Source organism: Oratosquilla oratoria, chromosome 41 (assembly GCF_046742065.1).
Source record: "Oratosquilla oratoria isolate Oo_2021 chromosome 41, ASM4674206v1, whole genome shotgun sequence".
Lineage (NCBI taxonomy): Eukaryota > Metazoa > Arthropoda > Malacostraca > Stomatopoda > Squillidae > Oratosquilla > Oratosquilla oratoria.
The window spans coordinates 4933190-4956093 of record NC_134817.1 but is presented as its reverse complement, the minus strand read 5'-3'; the positions used below and the strand labels follow the sequence as shown (position 1 = coordinate 4956093).

Genomic DNA, 22904 nt, shown 5'->3' with positions numbered 1-22904 from the left:
CTTGAGCATGTTTTTACTGCCATTATACTGTGTAGTTTTTATTTTCCCATAGCATGACGAGTTTGATAAAGATGTTTATATGATGCAGGTGCTTGGAATGCCCAGAGCTGTTTTCCCATCTCCACTGAAGGAAGAACCCAGGGAAGAGAAAATTAGCAAGATTCTCCCATCTTCAAACATCAAGTTTGGCAAACCCTCTGAAGTTCCTATAACAGTACGTGGGAAGGCAAGTATCACTGTAAAGTATCCTTGTGTTTTGTAACTGACCTGATTTTTGTTAGGTAGTGATGTTAACCTCCAAAGTTTGTGACCATGCACAAAAGGATTTATAAAAGGAACTTAGGTTTTGGGGTGCCAAAGAACCAAGTAATTCTACAGAATTGGATCTTTGGAGAATGTGCATCCATGGGGAAAGAAAATATGGAGGGTGAGGAATGTGGATTAGGATGGCATTATGGCCAGTACACAATGATTGGGAACAGATATGTAAAATGATGTGGAGAGAAATATCAGGTTGGGAAATTGTTTGTAAATGCTGATTTGGCAGTTTTCTTTTCTTTTCCCAAAAGGGGTCTTACCTGGAAATGACTGCTTCAGATTTCTTGTTTTGTTTGTCATAATTTATCAACACATGCTCTGTGTTTGGAAAGGATATGCCTCCCATGTTGATGAACCTCTGCTTTTAGAAAGACATTATTTTGGCATTTGACACCACCTAGTAATGTTTGTGTGCTCACCACATGTAACTGTAACTTCATAATATTATTCAGAACAAAATTGGGAAGGCTTATGTGAGGTTTTTGAATGAGAGGATTAGGAGAGGAGCAGTGTGGGTTTAGGACAGGTAGGGGTTGTGTGGATCAGATTTTTGTTATAGGAAAATGTGAGAAAGCTTTAGGAAAAGTTAAGGACTTTTTTGGGCCTTCATGGATTTGGAAAAGGCTTACAACGGTAGACAGGAAGACACTGTGGGAGGTACTGCATATATATGGGATAGGAGGAAAGCTGTTAAGAGCAGTCAAAAGTTTTTATGACCATAGTATAGCCTGTGTTTGAATCAGAAATGGGAAGAGTGGTTTGAGGTAGAGGTGGCTTCACCAGGGATGTGGTATGTCACCTTGGCTGTTCAATTTGTAAGTGGATAGGGTGGTACAAGAGGTAAATGCAAGGGTAATGAGTTGGGGATTGGAGATGGTTAAAGGAAATGGAGAAAAGTGTGAGATAAGCCAGTTGTTGTTTGCTGACAACACTGTGCTTGTAGCAGGATCAGAGGAGGGATTAAGGACATTAGTGACAGAGTTTGGGAATGTGTGTGTAAAAAGGAAGTTGAAGATAAATGTGGGAAAAAGTAAGGTGATGAAATGTACAAGGGGAGAGGATGGCAGCAAATTGGAAGTTACTATCAAGGGAGAGAGACTGGAGGAAGTGGATAGCTTTAGATACTTAGGTGTAAATGTGGTGAGAAAAGGATGAGTGGAGGTAGAATGTAGATTGAGAGAAGCAAATAAATGCCTTGAGGGCTTAAAAAGTGTAATGAGAAATAGACATTTGGGAATGGATGCTAAGAGGTGATTCTATAAAGGAGTGATTGTACTGACAGTACTTTATGGGGCAGAAACATGGAACATAAGAGAGGAAGCTTTTAAATGTGTTTGAGATGAAATGCCTGAGAAGTATGGTAGGGGTTACTAGGCTGGATAGTATGTATGTATAATGTCAAAATGGCTAAACTGACTAGCAACTTTCAAAAACAATAAAATATCATTGTGCATGGTCTGAGACCTCAAAACAATGTGGCACCACAACCAGAGTTTTGGGGCAAATTTAAAAAGATTTCAGTGTCAAAGTTTTGAGAACAACCGTTTTGAAGCATGTTATGAACTTCCACAGTTAGATGTGGTGAACAGACAAATAATAGTATGTGGTGTCGAATGCTAACATAATGTCCTTCATAAAAGGAGAGGATCATCAACATGGGAGGCAAAAGACATATTTCAGACTCCAGGTGTCTTTACAAAATCATGTTATCTTTCAAAGGGATTAAGTGTTTATATCGTTGTTGTTGTTGTTTCCGGTAATAATTTTGTGTATGCTTTTAAGTGCACCAATTAAAATTGAAATTTTATGAAAATAATTTTATTTTTGTTTTCATTACTGAAATATATTTCCAGGTATTACGAAAAACGCAATGGTGTGGGAAGTGTTCGGGCTGTGTCACACTCAATTGCCGCAAGTGTGCCAACTGTCGGGATATGAAAAAATATGGAGGGCCAGGAACTAAGAAGAAACCTTGCATGTATGTATAGATTTTTCTGTTGCATTTGTTTTAGTTTTACCTCATTTATACGAGGTCCATTCAAAAAGTATCCGACCTTGGTCCATAAAGAAAAGATTTGTGTACATTTCAAAACTTTTATTCAATCATCTTCAAAGTACTCCCCTTGGGAGTGCACACACTTCTCCCAGCGGTGCTGCCACTGCTGGTAACATCTCTGGAATGCCGAAATTGGAATGTTGTAGAGCTCTGCCGTCGTTTTTCTCATGATTTCCTCTCTCGACTCAAAGTGCTTCCCTTTAAGGGTTGTTTTCAGTTTAGGGAAGAACCAGAAGTCACAAGGTGCCACGTCTGGAGAGTAGGGAGGGTGCTGAACAAGTGGAGTATTGTTTTTGGCCAGGTAAGCTTGGATCAGGTGGGCAGAATGAGCAGGTGCATTGTCATGGTGAAGTTGCCAGTTGCGCGCAGCCCACAGTTGCGGTAGTTTTCGTCGCACAGCATCGCGAAGATGTCGCATAACTTCCAGATAATACTCCTTATTAATTGTTTGTCCTGCTGGTGCATATTTATGATGCACAATACCACTGGAGTAAAAAAAACATGTCAACATTACCTTGACGTTGCTCCGAACCTGTCGTGCTTTTTTTGGTCTTGGTGATGTCTGATGCTTCCGTTGTGATGACTGAAATTTTGTTTCTGGGTCGTATCTATACACCCATGTCTCATCACCAGTGATGATGGTCTTCATGAAGTCAGAATCACTGTTAGCACAATCAAGCAGGTCTTGTGCAATTTCCAGGCGGAGTTGTTTCTGCTGTTCCACCAGCAACTTTGGAACAAATTTTGCAGACACTCGTCGCATGGCCAAATCTTCAGTTAAAATTGTATGAAGTGATCCTGTGCTTATTCCTACTTCTCCGACAATCTCGTTGATGGTTATACGACAGTTGCCCTCCACTATTCGACGAACATTTGCAATGAATTCTTCATTTCTGCTGGTGGATGGCCTGCCAGACCGTGGCTTGCTCTCAACTGAGGTTTGTCCTTGCTTAAAGTGGTTATACCACTCCTTTATCTGTGTTATTCCCATGGCTTCATTGCCAAAGGCTTGCTGAATCTTCTGGATAGTTTGCATTTGTGTATCACCAAGCTTGTGGCAGAACTTAATGCAATAGCGCTGCTCGATGCGCTCCAACATGTTGCGTAAGGACGATATTCCGACGAGTACGCACTGGATGACTGCACTCTAGCCTTAACAGGTGGGAACTGGCGCGCACTACAGCTTTTAAAATTTCCACGCATGCGCAGTAAGGGTGCCGTCAACTGCCACAAAAATGGATTCCTGAATGGTAAATTATTTTTCCTTTTATGGACCAAGGTCCGATACTTTTTGAATGGACCTCATATATGATACTCCTTTTCTCCATCTTTTCTTGTCTTCATCTGTTTTTCCATTGTGTTGTATGGTGAAACAGTTGGGGTAATCCAGTTTATGCTGTGGAGGCATTGTCTTATTACATTGCCTATGACCTCTACATTGTGGTGGGGACAGGGATGACCTGTCATAGTTGAGGTGCTGCAATGGAATGGGTGTTGAGGGTTTTACATTGTGCAATTTTGTTTCCTGTCGTAAACTTCTGGAAATGAAGAGTGACAAGTTCTTACAAAAGTTCCTGAAATAGTGACGGCATCTTATCCCAAATGAGATCAGTTTGTGTTGTTTTATCTTTTAATGAATCCATTTTATTGTTTCTCTTTTCAGAATGCGAAAGTGCCAGAATCCAAGGTTATCCATTAAATCTTCTCTCAACACCGATGATAAGGCCAAAGCTGTGGTTCAATTTGGCAAGTCACCTATCACAGCAGTGCCCTCAATTGGGGTGAAGGACATTCCAAAGACGACCACAACAACCTGGGTGGACAAACAGACTGGAATCCAAGAGATAGAAGGTGTGAGCCGAGCTCAGGAGAAAGGAGTTTTTGTGCCAAGACAGCAGACCAGAACTCAACCAGATCCAAAGGTTAGGCAAAGATTGATTATCTTTGTGTGGCTGTGATTATTTTTGTTGTTGAAAGATACTATTAATGGTAAGATGGAAAATTTCAGTAAAAAAAAAAAAAAAGGCAATTTTTGGGGGGTTTGTGAATGTGGGATGGTATTGTGTGGGTTGTATAGATGAAGGTTCTTAAGTGACTAATCTTTTAACTCAATCATGTGTTAATAATGGATAATTTGAGATCCATACTTTAAGGAAAATGAGTAACTTGTGCTTTTTCAGTGCCCAAGTCAAAACAAGACCGGTTCAAATCTTGGGTGATAAAAATAGACTCCCCAATGCAACTCGTAATTTAGTAGTTAATGAGCAAGGTTTGTGATCATGAAGCTTATGTGCTCTGCTTGCATTATGACAGATTTGGTTTACAGTTTTTTTGGTGGTGTCTGAAAAGTGAGCCGTGTGTGCTGTAAACAGGTGGTTTTTTGTAAGTAATATAATATTTGTCATTATTGATTCCTGGGTTTTAAGAACTGGGTCCACTGCAGTGGTACTGTCATATATCAACAGGATCGTGGTGATACAATGGAAGGGAAGCAGTATGTACCTGGAGCTATGGTCAATATTGACTTCTGGCAAGGATATGATGTGGAGGAAATGATCAATTGTGGTTACCCAGTACTGACCTCCAGTAGCTTGGATGTGCAGGCGCTCTGTTTCCGCTGTGGTGCTGCTGGCAAGGAACCTGTAAGTAGTCCTTATTTTTGTATACATTGGTACAACTGCATGCACTCACACACATGACTTGATGGTGCAGTGGTAGTGTTTGCAACTGGTACTCTAGCTTTTTGAATTTGAATCCTGTACAGGGCTGAAATAATTTCAGTATTACTGTGCTGTGAGATGTTACTGCAGCTCTTGTGGGTTGGGAGTAGGGTGTGTGTGGGGGGGGTGCGTGTGTGCGTGCGCGCGTGCTTGTTTTTTGTAACTTGGATGTTGGCTGACATAGCTGCAAATTTTTTTCACTGAAAGTCAAGGTTGTTATATCCATCCTTATAACATCCACAATTTTAATTTAACACTTCATATAGTGCTCTGAGCACAATCAGTTTTATATCCAATCTTAATTGCTTTCATCCCAAAACTCCTATTTCTCATGGCACTTGTCAATTCTTTCCAAAAATATATTTTCATTAAAAGTTCTCCATCAAACGCTCCACTTCACTCTCATTTTGGCCTCCCTCACCTTGAGTTTTACTTCCACCTTCTTTGTATTGTACTTCTCATAGGTGTCCCCAATACTTCTTTAATCATGCATATATAAAATAGTCTTGACAGTGCCTACATAGGACAAGAAATTTTAATAGGGTTAATAGCGAAATCTTTTTAGAAGTTTGGTGAGTGTGTACGTGGCTTTTGACATGCAACCTCCCTGTTAAGGGGGAAAAAGACCTTGATATATAGATAAGTAGAATAGTGAAATGTAGATAAACACTTAGAATTGTGATTGATGCTGGATATTTTTAATTCCAGTTGTTGTATTGTGCTTGGTGCTGTGAAGGACTTCACCCTTATTGCCTAGAAGAAGGGGAAGGTCCTGAAAATGAGCAGGAGGAGAGCTTTTGGTGCTGCCGCAGATGTGCCACTTGCCATGTATGCGGAGCTCTAGGAGCAGATTCCTTGCTCAGGTGCTCTGATTGCCGTCAGTATTATCACATGGAATGTCTCGGACCTTCAGCCCACCAGACTTGTCAGCCAACACCAGAGAGGACTTGGGTAAGTGTGATGCTCTGTGTTTTTCAGTAAAACTTGTTGCAAATCAAGGATAGATGTATAGAAATGTAGTAAACTTTCCTTGGACTAGCATGTCTTGGTCCTTTATAAATTTGTGATCATCAAATGGTGATCCGAATACACACTGTTGATAGGATGATGGTGGCTTTGAATTTCAATCATGAATTGATACAAAATTGAGGATATGAAACAAAAGTTTGTATGACGTATGTCTAGGAATGGCCTGCTCACTGTCCTATGTGATTTGCCCCATGGTGCCTGCTTGTGTTGCATTGCCACCACCAAGGTTCATCCAACAACACACCCGGCCACTTTAGCTTTTAGTAAGGTCAAATGAGGCATTGCCGTTGCTGTTTCGTAGATAAAGTCCTCCCGTGCAAGATTGCTGGGAAAGTTCAGTATCGACAACCCTAGTCAGTATCATGGGTAACTCACATAGGACGGTGTGTGTTGGGGTTTGGTTGATAGCGGGCATGGCTGCTACACTTGTCAACAATGCTACTACAGAAATGAAGTGGTATTGGTGGCACCATGGAAATCACATTGGACAAGGGATTGGCTACACTGGATTTGGGTAGAAGGTAAACAGTGATGGACAGCATTGATAGAGGAACCAAGGGGTTCCAAGTATGTCCACTTGTTTCCTGGTGCTCATTGTGTGTATGTCCAAAACCCAATGTCTTTTGTGTCTTTCCAGGAGATCGATGCCCATCAGATACTGAAAGGCTCGTGGCCCAAGCAAACACCCATATATTCAGCAGAGCCGTTCAGTGATAGGAGTATAGAACCAGATATTCTTGTCTACTGTGAAATGATTCCATTGGAAACTGTAGATAGTTCTCAACCAGAAAACATGGAACCCCAAGTGTATTTTCTTCCCCGTGAAATTACGAAAAATACTCAGAACAGTTCTGAAGATTTGTTGAAATTTTTCGATGATTGTGATAGTGATGAGGATAGTGAAGACAGAGATTTGATGTTGGAAAATTCAATCTGTCTGGAAGATGAAATAATAGAATTGTATTGCAATGTGAACATTAACCACGGGACTGACCTTAGGAAAGTAAGAATGGAAAATCTAGTGACCATGAAGGATGATGAGTATCTGTGTTCAGGGTATAAAAAAGAGCGAGTCTATACTACCAAAAAAATTGAGATTTCCTACTATCGTCTGCTGCAAATCATTCATAGTGATTTGTTTTCAACATTGGGTTATCCAACCTGGAAAGAACTTTTAAATAAAGGTTTGGTTGAAGAAAGAGGTGGCCCAGGTTCAGATTCGGAGACAGATTCAGCATCCGAGGGTGAATCGGTAAGTATTTATGAACTTGTGTTTTGTTGATGTTTGTAATGCTATATTTGAAAATATACATGAATTTTTATTTGACTGGTTGATTTGCTAGGTAAATGCTTGTTTATTTATTGGTTTATTTTCTTCTTGTCAATAGGACAGTGACAATGACAGTGATATAGATTGGGAAGATGTCATGGAAATAAGACGTCATGAGGTTCAACTTGACATAAAGGAAAAGGAAGAGAAAAAGAGAGAAGAGGAGAAGAAAAGAAAAGAACAGGAGAGGATACAAGCAAAACTAGAAAGACAATTGGAGCTGGAACAGGAAACAAAGGAGAAGGAGGCAAAGGAAGTATCCAAAGCAAAGACAAATGAGAATTCAAAGTTCAAACCTGTTTTGAAACGTGTTGGCACTCAGGAAACTATAGAAGTTGAGAAAGGCTCTGAGGTGAAACCTCTCATCAAAGTAAAGAAAAAGAGAGGAAGACCACCGGGATCAAAGAATAAAGTGCCCAAAAACCCAGAAGATAAGAAAATCAAGAAACCACGAAAGAAGAGGATCAAAACAGAGGATGGAACTGCAGAGCAAACGAGTACCTCCAATGGCAAAATACCAAAGAAACGGGGAAGACCATCAAAGAAGGGCGACCAGCCACCTGGGAAATCTGGGGAAAAGGGGGTAAAAAGGAAGAGAAAGTTGAACCAGAGTCTACTAAACATAAATGGTACAATTGACAGTGTAATAAAGGCATTTATGGAGGAACCTAAAGAACACCATAAGAAAAAAGTAGGTAATACATCAGAGGCTCCTCTTGTCTTCGACTTGGATGACACCTCATCAGTCATTCCAGTAGGAAATGTGATTACCGTTAAAACAAAGAAAGTCAGCTTTAAAGGAGATGAAGATGATGTGACATTACAGTATGGCAATGATCTGGAAAGTGGTAATGAAGTTTGTGATTTAGAAATACCCTATGAAGATGATAAAAATAACATTGTAATTGGGGAACCTGTGGTCAAAAAGAGACGAATTGCAGATATTAGTGTTGAGGGTTGTGAGAATGGTTTGCCCTCTGTTGTAGTTACACCTGTCAAGCCTGAAGAGGACAACAGTGACAAAGAAAACCTTCCCAGTTTGATGTTGGCCGAGGAATCAAGCATTACCCTCACAATAGAAGAGGCTGTGGAAACAGACCAAATATTGGAATGTAGTGCTAACTCAACTGAGTCAATATCTATAGAAAGTCAAAATTTGCTAAACCAAGCTGACACTCGCAGTGATTTTATTGAAAAGCGATCACGGCGAGAACTGTGTGGGAGAGCATCAGAACTTGCAAGTTTAAGAAAAGCTATGTTAGATTTTTGATTTTTTACTTTGTTTTGTGATGTGCCATAGAATGGTCTCAAGAGCTTCCTATCACATTGACAACTGGTTATTTTGCATATATATTTGGTAATTTTTTTATTTCCTTTTTCTTTTCCACTTTCCAGAAGAAGATACTATCATATATCATATTTTTTTGTAGGTAAGTGTTCTTATGTAATCCAAGCAGTTGAGTGTCATATATTTAGCATTTACTTGACATTACCATATTTAGAAATAGCCGATCCTCATATAATGAATCACTCGAGATACTAGTGTTTTGCTACACCTCGCCCAGCCTTTCAATAGCTAAGCACTTGTATCAGTTGTTATCTTGCATTAGGATTGAAGATTACATATAAATATTAGTGTTTTTTTTTTTTTTTTTTTTTTTTTTTTTTTTTTTTTTTTTTTTTTTTTTTTTTTTTTTTTTTTTTTCTGACATTAGTGTTGTATGGAAAATGTTTCTGAGGATTATTGGCACAATTGTACCTGAGACTAGATTTACTGTGTTAAGGGGTTCCCATGCAATTAAGATGTGTAGTGCTATTTATTGTATTTATTAACCATTGTTACATTGATATAAATGTAAAAAAGAAGGTAACTTGTTTGGTAAATGGGAATATAAGTTTTGGCCCAGGTTGGATATTAAATTCATATTGTATAGTAGTTGATATGGCATACCTCAGGGAAGTGTTGAAATGTAGCCCTTAGTCTTTCACAGGGTCAGAAGATGACCATCTTGTAAATATTCAGGCTGAGCGGTGACTGCACAAAGTGGGGGAAACACCAAACAATTCATATGGCTTTAGCCACCTTGTAAAAAAAACGCTGTTCTTGGTTATTGTTCCATTGTAATGTTTGTGTATTTAAAGGTTATGTATATTTGTACATTGAGAGATTAAATAAAGAAACATGCAGACAAGTATATGCATGTTATGTAGAAAGGCAAAGATATTGATTGTTTTAATTTGCAAATTAGGGTCTTGCGACACTGTTTCTGACCCAGGGCAGTGGGAAAGATGCAGGGGTGACCCATCATCCAGTAGGAGCCAAGATAAGAAGGAGAAAAGGGAGTGGAGTATGTGGGAATGAAATGGGTGGGAGTGGTTTTTGTTCCTTTGTTTTTTGGCTACCTCCCTTGTAAGAGGGGAAAAGCCTATGGTATATGTATGTAGAAACAGTATTGCATTGTGTTTATAATTTGATTTAGTTGTCTTTCCAGCACTTGTGACTAGGGATGGTAATTTTGAGACTGACTTGGTTTTGTATTTTGACCAGCCCAAAAAAAACTTTACTTTTGAGATGAGACAAATCAACTTTGTGAAAGAATTCTGAAGTCAAAACCACAAAGCCTGCTAAGAGGGTTGTAAATGAGGCAGGAACATGTCAAGCCAGGTTTAGGGTAAACCACTGGCAAGTTTTCTTTGTTGGCACCTGGAATGTTCTTTCCCTCTCATAAGATGATTGAATACTCTTTTTATTGGTGGTGATCAGATGGGCTTGGAATGAATATGGGTCTCGCTGAGGTGAGGAAGGCAGTGGTGAGATCAGTAGTGAAGGTTACACAAACTGGTTGAGGTGCACAGATAGTGCCTTCTTTATGGGAGTGCAGACATACTTAGCTGACTATAGCATATTGTGAGGTTACTCCTATTTATAAGCATATTGGTGAGATTGAAATATATCTTGGGTTTCATCTTGTATTGAAGTACACTCCTCCCTCGATTTAAGAACGCTCCATATACGAATTTTTGCTATAGCGAACAAAAAAATTGTTGTCCCAAAAATCAAAATACAAACTAAAAATTCGCCATAACTAATAAAATCCTGTTGAAAAAAATTACATAAATATTAAAAATTTACATAAATATTAAAAAAGAATTATTTTTACATCATAAATATTAAAAAAAAAAACTGCCATATGTCCAGGTAAAAAATAAAATAAAAGTGAAAATAGATACATACTGAGAAAGAACCAACTGCCCAGTTTGTTATTGTTTTCAAAACAACGCCGTGTACTGCTCGGTCTACTCACTAGGTCTTGGTTAATCGTGGATTATTAGCATTATTTCAAGTGACATTGTGCCTCCTAAGTGTTATTATCTACTTTGCATATTAACCACTTCCATACGGTGACGCCTACGTAGGCGGCATGAGGAGCAAGTGGGTACTCGATGATGCTGACGTCGCCATCTTGATTATATTTATTGTAGTCGTACCTACGTAATTTCAATTCTCTCTAAACTGGCTTCATCAATTTTCTATGGTTATCAAAATACATGGGTGAAAGAGAACGAATGATTGAGCACTGACTTTATTTTTTATAATGCGATTATTATGACGCAACATTGCACATCGGGCAGCTAATGCTGCCAGACATGCGATGTGCCCCGGAGTGAAGAGGTTAATATTATATGTGTCTGTATGTAATTAGCAGAGAACAGTATTCAAGATTATGCATATTTAATGTTGTGATGACTTTATAGGGACATGAAATTTGTTTGTAAGAACCTATCTCACATAATATAATAGGTTTGTATGGGAAAAAAGTGCTCGATTTAAGTATATTCAATATACGAACGTTTTTTCAAGAACGTAACTAGTTCGTAAATCGAAGGACGAGTGTACAGGGATTTCTTGATTTATGCAAGGGATACGTTCCAGAAGGGATTGTGTTATGAAAAGATCTCATAAAGTGAACAGTTTAGTTTTACCATTACTTTAATTTTTACATCATGTTCTAAATAATCTGTGTTAAAGGAAAAAAATGACTAGGTTTTTTTACCTCGTGTTATTCCAAAATCACACATTCTAAACACTCATAAAGCAGGAAATCCCTGTACATGCTCTTGTTTAAGTATTTGAACTAGCTGATCTATGCTAAACTTGACTATAGTCAACCAGTGCCCATCAGGGCCCCGACAAGGGGATGGACGGGGTGGAGGCAATGCCCTGCCCCAAAATGCACATTTTGGGCGGGGGCGGCACTTTTGGTGAAAAGAAGGTAAAGCAAATTCCCCCTAATGTACTCTTAATGCATGATTTATTTATCATAAGTTGTGTGTATAAACATTGTTTTGTGGATGAATGTTACATGTGAATCGTGCTAGTGATCATCAGATGTGGAAGGTGGTGGTAGTGGTTGCGTGTGGGGTGGGCAGCACTTACCCATGTCAGGGCCCTGGTGCCCATCACAGGACACACTTGTTTTGTGTGACTTCATTGAAGTGACCTTCATATGTGAAAATCGAAAGCTAACAAGGAGCTCATTGGAGACTTACTAGTCCAGGAGTGGTACGGCATTGTGCGAGACATTGGGTAGTATATTGGATCCTGCTGCCACAATGGCTGGGGACCTGGACTGATACAGGACTCAAGAAATGGACTAGAGCTCTCATGAGGATGGATAAGGAAGTGGGTATATCAGGCAAATACTTTAAGATGGAGAGGGCCGTTTTAATGCAAATGACTTCAGGCCTGTTTATGGGACCCTGAAGAAATTCCACTCTAGATTGAGGCGAGCATAGTCTGAACAGGTGATGGATAGCTTGTGTTGGGTGTAGTCTTTGTCAGTTGTCCATGGGTGTTTAGGTGCCACTAGCCAATCCACCAATAGACAAAACTGCCCTCTTTAAGAGATGATTTGAACAAATTGATGGGTGGAAAGGTGGCCAGCATCAGTAGCATTATCACGGATTTGCTGGCTTCTGTTTGGTAGTTCAGTACCATTCCCTTGACTGGAAAAAGGGTCCTGTTACCTCTATCTGGAAAGGGAAAGAGGATTGCAACAGTACCTTGGTGTTACATTGTTCAGTTTGCTGAGCAATCAGGGTCCATTCCAGGAAAGTCAACATCTGATCAGATCTTAGTGTTTCATGTTCTTGTGGAGTTGATCTCAAGGTGTTTGATTCTGTGTAGTGGGGTGCCCTGGGATCTTCTGTCAGATCTTTGGGATTCCTGTGAGGACTATAGACTTGATTTCTGGGCTTATACATGGGGACAGAGTGCTGTAAAATATGGAGGAAACATCTCCAGCTTCTCAATTAATTCAAGAGTGAGGCAAAGGTACAGCCTAACCTCAAAGCTTTAATTCCTGCATTGACTGGGTATTGACACAAATGCCAATCAATGTCATTGCCAATGATACTGTATTTCTCGCAGAACCATTGGAGGTTCTGGTTGCAGCCTTCTAATCTCTGCACAAAGAAATAAGACTGCTAGGACTCCAGTTCCTTTAGACCAAGACCAAAGTCCAGACATTTGGAGGCCTCTTGGATGGCACAGTTTATTCTGTCTGTGTTTGTGGCAAGGATGTTGAAATACCTTGGTTATGTAGTCATGTCAAGAAGTCCATTCGAAGAATTGGCATTGCCCATGGTGTTATGGATTCAGTGAACCAGAATATATGGTGTTGATATTTATGCAGAAGGAAGATATCTGAATCTTAAGTTGTATCTGCATCCCGTCTTACACAAGAGCTTAGAGACATGAACAATACGGACTTGAAGAGGAGGTTCGATGTCTTTGATATCAAGTGCCTTTGGAGAATCGTAGGGTATTGCTGCAATGGGCAAGTATCAAACCAGAGACTGTTCTGTGAAACTCAGTCTAGGCCTGTTACTTGCATATGTAAACATCAGCTCGGCTATATGGTCAAAAGTCAGGGTTCCATTATTGATCTCGCCGGGTTTTCCCCATAAGAGACAATCGTTGATAGAGAAGACAATTGACATCCACAGACCTAGTGGCTGGCTACATGGGAGCTTGCTCAAGGAAATTGTGTGAATTGAGCTGTGTATTTACCTAGTTGTATTTTACAGGAAGAGAGCTATTTCTTGTAGTGACTGTTTTGTATCTTCCAACATCCATTTTGATCTTAAATTTTAGTTTAGTTTTTGCACTCGCTGTTTCCTCATTCAGTTTGTTCCAGATATCTATCACTATGTGGGAAGCTATTCTTTTTCAGATCTCTTCTGTAACTATCCTTTTTAAGTTTCTTTTCATGATGTAAGATGTCTGATATTATCAGCTGGAATTAGTTTGTTGAATTTTTAAGTCATTTGTGTTCTCTCCTATAAAATGAACAAGTTTTCTTTGGATTTTGAGAGTGACCTTCCTTCTGTTGTTTTCAGAATAAGTTAGCATTTACTGTCTTTATCCCCACCTCCCCCTCCTCAACTTTCTCTCTCTCTCTTTCTCTCTCTCACCCACAAAGCAGATTGGGTAGGCAGTGGTGAAGGACATCCTCACCTGATTCATTCTCATCACATTTATCCCATAACTCCTTCCTGCTTTAACTTAGAATTGCACCTCTAATTTTGTTCCTCAGAGAAGATTGCCAGTTTATCACTGGTGCACCCTACAGGGAACATCCTGACCTAGAGCTGAATTGAGTTCATTTACCCAGTACATCCACTTTTTCCTTGTTCCACTCTTGCTCTTACTCCTGACACCCCTGATTCATGAATCCTTTCAGGGAGTCTGCTTGACTCCACTCTTGTAACACCTCCAGAGTATCTCAAGTTGGCTTGCTTTCTTCCTCCCAGCTCACAAATCCTTTTTTCGTCATGTTTCACAACTCCATACATATTATTTCCTCTGTCTCCACATGGCACTTCTTTTGTATTCAGCATCCAGACCTCACTTCCTTACAGAATTCAGCACAAATATTGCTGTATACATTTTACTTTGATTGAGAGAAGCAAGTAAATGCCTTGGGGGGTTAAATAGTGTAATGAGAAGTAGACATTTGGGAATGAATGCTTAGAGGAGATTGTATGAAGGGGTGATTGTGCCGACAGCACTGTATGGGGCAGAAACCTCGAATATAAGAGAGGAAGAGTTTAAATGTGTTTGAGAAGTATGGTAGGGGTTACTGGGCTGGATAGAGTGAGAAATGAGGAGGAAAGTGGAAGTGGAAAGGGAGATAGGAAATAGGGTTGATGAGAGGGTATTGGGATGTTTTGGACATATGGAAAGAATGAGCGAAGAAAGATTAGTAAAAAAGGTGGGGAAGGAGTGACCAACGATGAGATGGATGGATAGGGTAAAAGGGGCATTGGGAAAGAGGAGAATGTCTGTTGAGGAAGGATGGGAGAAGATGGGTGAATGGAGAATGGTTGTGTATGGATAATGCTGTGATGCGTGGAATGGAGTGGGTGAGGGAGTATGTGTGAATGATATTTTGATGCAGCCCAAAGTGATTTCTCCCCATCTTTTTCTGCATGGGGGGTTGCTGATGAAATGAAGTGGCCATGTTGTAGATGTGCTGTCTTGCTTCATTGTCTCTGACCCAGGGGAGTGGGCGAGATGCAGAGATGACCTGTTATCCAGGAGAAGCCAAGAAAAAAGGGAGGGGGATGGTGAATGGGAGTGGAATATGTGTGTAAAAGCTGTTGGTATGTGTATGTACAGGTACTCCTCGTTTAACGACCTACTCGGTTAGCGACGACGCGGAGTTACGACGGGCTTTATGACAGACGTTTAACGTAAATCTCCCAAAGTTACGACGTCGTGTACGATAATTAAGTTGGCTGAGGCAAATTTGTATGATGTTATAATTGAACTTGTACGGTGGATATTAGCTGTGAAGTAAAGTGTTCTGAAGCTTAGGTCTACATTACCATCCTGCAAGCTGCAAAAACTACCTGGGGTACAGTATATCCCGGTAGTGGTAAATTTATAGTTTCGACCATGGGCGCAATATAGCAATAGAAAATTAATTATTAATTTTGTAAATTATAATGTATCAAAGTAATATGCAATTTTGTGAGCGGAAATAAAAAAAAGGTGCTTAAACAAATTTCGTAAGTAACGAAGTCATGTCGGACGAATGGTACACCATGTTTGTTATGATAGATGCCGATGTCAAAGAAATAAAAGGATGATGAATTCTTCTAACCTAAACTAAACTAACCTGACCTGTGTTTGATAAATCATTACCTGCAAATTAAATGTCATCCGGCTCGTCCTCGTTGTCATCGTCGTGAGAGACGTTGGCAGACGACAAGATGGCGTCCCAATCCTATGCTACCAACTTCGTTCATTAGCATATTTTCTTGTAGCATGGTATTTTTTACTTTCATTTCTGCCCACAAAATTGCATATTACGTTGATACATTTTAATTTACAAAATTAATAATTAATTTTCTATTGCTATATTGCGCCCATGGTCGAAACGAAAAATACCCCGGTATTCAATATGGAATGTCAGCATACGCAGATTTGGTCATATATGGTAATTTTAGGAACCTAACCACCGTAAATAAACAGTAAATAAAGCTTTAATGTACTGTATAAAAGAGGGAAAATACACGAAAATAAAGATACATGTATTGCTGGACATTGTACATACAGTACATGTACGTATATGTATACACTTTTGCTTAACGACCAATTCGGTTAACGCCGGCACGCTGGTCCCAATTGTCGTCATTAAACGAGGAGTGGTTGTATATATATATATTATATTTTCCAAATGGGGGGGGGGTCGCCGATTTAGTGAAGTGGCCTTGCTGTGGATGTGCTGTGTCTTGCGACACTGCTTCTGACCCAGGGCAGTGGACAAGGTGCAGGGATGACCCATCATCCAGGAGGTGCTAAGATGAGAGGGAGGGTGGAGTGTATTCAGGGATGGAATGGGTGGGAATGATTTTATGCCTTTTCCTTTTTGGCTACCTCCCTTGTAAGGGGGAAAAAGCCTTGGTATATGTATGTATGTATATTTTCCACAACATCATTTTATATCCACACTGCTTCCAGGGCAGTGTTTCTTCCTCCAATCTTCAATTTTCAAATTGGCTTGAGAGTACCAGCTCTGTTTGTCTCCAGCCCATGTTGATTTCAAAAAGGCACTCGGTTGGGGGCAAGGACTTTCTTGGAAGAAAGCAAACTGCTGCTTCACCACTACATCATGATTCCCTCTGGAGAGAATGAGTGGGACTTACAGCGTATTTTGTTACTGTCAAAACATTCTTCCAACTGTCTTAGAATTGGGGATGCACTGACAAACATATTGGCTGATAACAGATTAATTGGCCTTGTTGTATTGGCTGATATTGATTAATTAGCTCCTGAATGTTTATATTGTATATATTCAGGTTTCCCTCCACAATATATACTATATAAATATTGAGAGTGAGAAACAAGGAGATGAGTAGGAGAGCAGGAGTGGAAAAGGAGATGGGTGATAAGGTTGATGAAAGAGTATTGGGATGGTTTGGACAGGGGAAGAATGAGTGAAGAAAGATTAGTAAAAGAAGTGTAGAATTCAGAGGTGGATGGAGCGAACATGAGGGGATGACTGAGGATGAGATGGATGGATGGGGTAAGAGGGAGTTGTCTGTTGAGGAAGGAAGGGAGAAGGCAATAGATAGGGGTGAGTGGAGAATGGCTGTGCATGGAAGGGAGTGGGTGGGGTTTAGGTAACTCTTGGTATATGGATTGATATATTGGGGGTTTGGGAGAGAAGGAGGGTGCATAAATTGTGTTTGATAAGAGTTGAGAAGATTTTGGCAAAAGGTAAGGATGATCTTTAGGCATTTTGTGGATTTGGAGAAGGCTGTTTGGAGTGTGGTGGTGTATAGGATGGGGGAGATCTGGTGAAGACTAGAGTTTTTAACTGAGTAGTAGGTATGTGTTGGTGAATGTTGGACTGTTTTGTGTGACGTAGTTCATCGTGTATATGAATGGTAGTAAGGAAGGTAAGTATGTGGTGCTGGGCAAAGGTTTGGAGTCAGTGAAGAAACAAGAGTTGTTGCTGCTGTTCTCTAGGCTGTCTGGCTGAGCAGTCCTGAGAAACATTGAGTTGAGCCAGTTGTTGTTTGCAACACTGCACTTTGGTTGTGCAACCAAATGAAGAAAAAAAAATGTAGTTCACTGGGGTGACTTAATGCATGAGGTGCTGAGATGGGAGGGGTATTATTATTATTATTATTATATATTTTATTTATTTATCTTTTTATTTTCTTTCTTTATTTTTTATTTATATATATATATATATATATATATATATTTTCTTTTCTTTTTCTTTTCTTTCTCCCATATGTAGTGATTATGGGCTTTAGCTCATCCACCCTCCTTGTAAAAGGAAAGAACATTTGGTATCAGGAGACATTGGTCTCTGGTAACTAGCGACAGTCACTGGATTGGTTCCAAAGTTGCAACAAAGGCTGAAATAGTGTTATCTGGATTTGATAAATAGGGCACTGTTGGAATGAAAAGTTTGATATTTCCTCTGTGATGAGTGTATGCAGAGTAGTTTGTTTCTGTGGCCAGGCCTAGTCGGTGTTTGTATTGTTGTGGTAATGGATGGTGACCTGAATGCATTTGTACAAGTATGGTTCTTCCCTTTCTCATAATTTGATTTTTATATATTTATTTATTTTATATATATATAGCAGATGTCTGGAAAAGTTTGTGTAGGGAGTTTGGTAGTTGGTTGTGAAATGCTTGTTTTGTGATCTGAGTGTGTTTTTGTATGGATGTATTGTGTGGCACAAGTAGTGGTTATAGATGGAGTGTAGATTTGTAGACAAACTGAGAATATTGAGTCCTGCATATTCTAAAATCTATGCATCTTCAAAACATCATACTTCATTGTCAAAGATTTAACATTAATGGTAAAACTCTACAAAATTGGTGAATGACACTGGCGTAGTTGAAAGGGTGCTGCAAGGGGCAAAAAGGCTTGAACGTTGCTGCATTAGAACCATTCCAGCCTGCTTACATGAAAAAACTTGAAAATTTAAAAAAATCTATTCTGCCTCAAGTTCAAGGTGCAGTAAACTTTGCAGCATTGGTATGGTTCCTACACAGAATAAAAGCTACAAAGAAGGTCAATAGAATACAAAGAGCAGCAACCAGATTGATCCCAGCATGGTAGTCATACCATATAATTAAAAGAAAGTATATAATCAATCAATCAGCCATTCAGAAGTCACTGCTGAACTAAAGCCTCTACCAACTTTCCTCTGAATTGTATGACTGCTGAGATATATCATGTCACTAAAGCAAACTTTTTGTCTCCTCTTTAATCCTATTTGGTCTTTCTGTGCCTCCTATCTCGTGGTGTACAGTCACACTCCATCTACTATCCTCCTTTTTGGCTGTTTTCCCATCCAAGTTCCATTTCAGCTTTTTTACCTTTCACTTCAGTCCATTCTCATTCTCATACTTAATTTGCCCCCTCCTTGTTGCTCATTATTATTCTCGGCATTGATCTCTCCATTCGTTGTTTATGAACACTTAAGATTTGTCTCCACTGCTTTTGACAGTTTCCAAATTTCACATCTGTAGATCATAACTATGATAATACGTTGACTGTAAACTTGGAATTTCAGACATACAGATTGAGCCTCTCATGATATTCCTTTACTTGCCAAATTTTTCCTAACTTGTCGTGATTCGTGATTTTATGAAATTTTCATGACCTTTGGTAAGTTGTTCCATTTGACCTAAAATTATATTCAACTCAAGTCTATATACCAAGGGCTTTTTTCCCCTTACCTGGGAGATAGCAAAGTCAAAAGCCATTTACCTACTCCCAGCCATTATCATTCCCAACCACTCCACACCTACCCACCACCCTTTCCCCCACCTCTCATCTTAGCCCTTCATGTATGATGGGTTATCCCTGTATCCTGCCCACTGCCTTGGGTCAGAAGCTTTACTTTGAATTTACAATTGAATATAACTTTTGATTTACTTTTCCTTATCTTCAAACCTACTTGAGACTTCATTGTAAGTCTTCTGTTTCTGAATTGAGAATGTCATCTGTAAATCAAGGTGATTAACATGTTCCTCATTCTTGTTCAAATCTTTCCCATCCCAACTGTTCTGAAAATATTTTTCAGATAAACTACATGGGTCAGATTTTCACCTTGTCCTTTTATATATATATATATATATATATATATATATATATATGTATATGTATATATATCTATAAATCTGTATGTAGTTGAATTATAGTAGTACCTTTTGCATAAATGTTCTGTAGAACCAGCACAATGTGTTTGTTTGCACCCTGCTGGATAGTATCTCGTATTGCTCCCTGCAAAGAACAAGCTGACGAGGTAACTAGGAGGGCAGTATCCACCCGTTTTCGTGCCTACACTCACCAGTACCCAGTTTTTCAATCTGCAGTATTAAACATGGCAAGAACAGTGAACAACACCCTACAAATCACCTAAAAAACAATCAAACACCACATACATCCATGGCTGCGGTCACATGAACATAATTGATGTCTTGAAACAGCACTAGAATCCCTAAGAACAGAACATTGTTGCCTCACATGTTGCCACCTCATGGCAGGAAGTTATCTACCTGGCAGTGCAAAATCCCCCTCCCAATACCATGCATTCTCCTAGAATGTATGATTTACACAACTTGTAACATACATGACTAGTGTTTGTAGGTGAATTTACTGACTGAACTATGGAACCAGTTACAATTTTTCATGTGAATAATACCCCAACTTTTCAGGGGCCAAGTTTCATGATCCTCCAGTCTGTTGGATACGACACGGTGCAGTGCTGTGTATGTGCATGTATTCTTATATTCACCAGATGTTGCAACATCACTCATTACAGCTTGGTGCTCAGGGCAGACTTAGGAATGAAAGGTCAAGATCAACTGATATCTTGTTTTGTTCTAGGTCAGCTCTTCAGAATAACATCTGGTGTTAATAGGAAATTTAGTAATATGCAAAAGTTGAAGATAAAAGGGTAACATCTTAAGGAAGACAAGACAAAAAGATATATAGAGATAAATGATTAAATAAAAAGAATAAATGAGTAAATGAAGAAAAGTAAATAAAGAGCTGAGTAATCTGAAGGAGTTTAGGGAACATCCATCAGAGGTGAAGACTGTCAAAACACTGGCTGAAAGGCCTGACAAAAGGTGGCCAAGATACCTTAGGAGCTTCTGAAATCATGTTTATCACTAGATAAACTGTAATTCTCTCTTCTTTTTCCTATTTCTCACTTTCCTCACCCCTTTCTGAACTTTTCTTTCTATCCTTTATGAACTTTCTCTCCTTTTCCCTCGTCTCTATCACCTTCATTCCTTCATCTCTCTCCTCCCTCACTCCCACTCCTCCCTCTCTCCCACATCTCCCTCTCCTCCTCCTTCTACTCCTACTTTTCCTACTTCTCTCTTGCTCTTCTTCACCCTACCAACTCTCCCTCTCTCATCTTGCTGCTCCTATATCTGTGCTCTTGTTTTTTTTTATTCTCCCTCTTATCATGTTTTTGTTGTCATTCTGGAAATTCACCTGCCATGATAATGGAATGCAGGTATGTTTTATCTTCTGCCTCATTGACTTGGAGGATCTGCTCATCCTAACATTCCATTTGTGTTTGCATTAATTTATTAGTCATTTTCTGTCTCGTGACCTAGAAATTCTTGAGTTTGTGAGCAAAATTACATAGTTTTCTTGTTTACTCAAACATTGGGGATATAGTTGTCTGCCTTCCTCATGTAAAAAGATGGAGGAAATACTGTACAAAGCTGGTAGAAAGAGATGTGGTCACAGTGTGTGTGTGTGTGTGTATATATATATATATATATATATATATATATATGTGTGTGTGTGTGTGTGGTTAATTTTGAAAGTAATACAAAGATGTTTTGGAAAGAAATAATGAGAGGAAGAGGAGGCAGATTAAGTAGAGAAGAAAAGGTAAAAGGTGTGGATAGATGATAATGGAAGAGATGGCAGTAAGAGGAAGATGGGCAGAATTAGGGAGTTGCTGAATGTGAAGGAGGGTAGGAAAAGACAGTAGTTGCAGTGGGAAGCACAAAGAAAATGACCGTGATGAGCAAGGAAAATGGAGAAATAAGGAAAGATGAGGTAAAGACAGTTGTTAAGATGATGAGAGCAGGTAAGGCACCTGGGTTAGGTGGGTGTCATGTGGAATGTCTAAAAAAGGGAGGTACAGTGATGGTGGACTGGTTAGTGAGGTTTTAATGTTTGTTTAAAAGATGGTAGAGTGCCTGTATAGTTCCACTTTACAAGGGAAAGGGAAGTGTGAGTGTAGTAGTTTTAAAGACATAATTTTGTTAATTGTAGTTGGGAAGCCTTATGGGAGGGTTTTAATTGAGAGGAACAGAGGGAGTAATTGGTGAGGAACAGTGTAGGTTTAGGATCGGATTTTTGTGGTAAGGCAGAAATGTGAGAAAGCTTTAAGAAAAGGTAAGGATGTGTTTTGGGCCTTTATGGATTTGGAAAAGGCTTATGACAGGGTAGACAGGAAGGCACTTTGGGAGGTATTGCAGATATATGGCATAGGAGGAAAGATTTTAAGAGCCGTCAAGAGCTTTTAAGACCATAGTAAAGCCTGTGTTAGAATCAGAAATGGAGAGAGTGGTTTGAGGTAAAGGTGGGACTTCTCCAGAGATGTGTTATATGTCTGTGGCTGTTCAATTTATACATGGATGGGGTGGTGCAAGAAGTAAATGCAAGGGTAATGGGTTGGGGATTGGAGATGATTAAAGAAAATGGAGAAAAGTGGGAGATAAGCCAGTTGTTGTTTACTGATGACACTGCACTTATGGCAGGATCAGAGGAGGGATTAAGGAAGTTAGTGACAAAATTTGGGAATGTGTGGGAAAGAAGGAAGTTGAAGATATATATGTATAAAAGTAAGGTGATGAGATACACAAGGGGATAATGTGGCAGTTAACTGGAAGTGAGTATTAAAGAAGAGAGACTGGCGGAAGTGGATAGTTTTAGACACTTAGGTGCAAATGTGGCGGGAAAGGGAGGAGTGGGGGTGGAGGCAGAATGTAGATTGAGAGAATCAATTAAATGCCTTGGGGGCATAAAAGGGTAATGGGAAAGACATTTGGGAATGGATGCTAAGAGGAGATTGTATGAAATGACTGTGCTGACAGCACTTTACAAGGGAGGAGCATGCCGACAGGAGACCATTTGGTCCACAACTAGGTTGGATGCGGAAAATATATATAAATGATAAAAAGATAGATAAAATAAAATAAAAGTTATAATAATATAAATAATAATAAAATAAACAATACAAAGGCAAATAGCAAATAATAAACAAACAGGCAAATAGGAAACAACAATAAACTGACAGACATAATAATAAACAGAAACCAAGTGAACAACAAACAGACAAATAATGACAAACAAATAATCAAATAATATAAATGGCA

At 39.3% G+C, this 22904-nt stretch overlaps 1 protein-coding gene across 5 annotated transcripts in view; it reads left to right on the top strand.

Moving 5' to 3' along the window:
- Nucleotides 1–22904, top strand: part of trx (histone lysine N-methyltransferase trithorax) — a 74223-nt gene that overhangs the window by 11886 nt on the left and 39433 nt on the right. For all 5 annotated transcript variants that reach the window (XM_076177805.1, XM_076177802.1, XM_076177801.1 and 2 more), the window contains exons 5-9: nt 89–226; nt 2172–2296; nt 4038–4296; nt 4840–5016; nt 5803–6045. In XM_076177805.1, coding sequence (XP_076033920.1) covers nt 89–226; nt 2172–2296; nt 4038–4296; nt 4840–5016; nt 5803–6045 — 942 coding nt within the window. The remainder of the gene's footprint in view (nt 1–88; nt 227–2171; nt 2297–4037; nt 4297–4839; nt 5017–5802; nt 6046–22904) is intronic.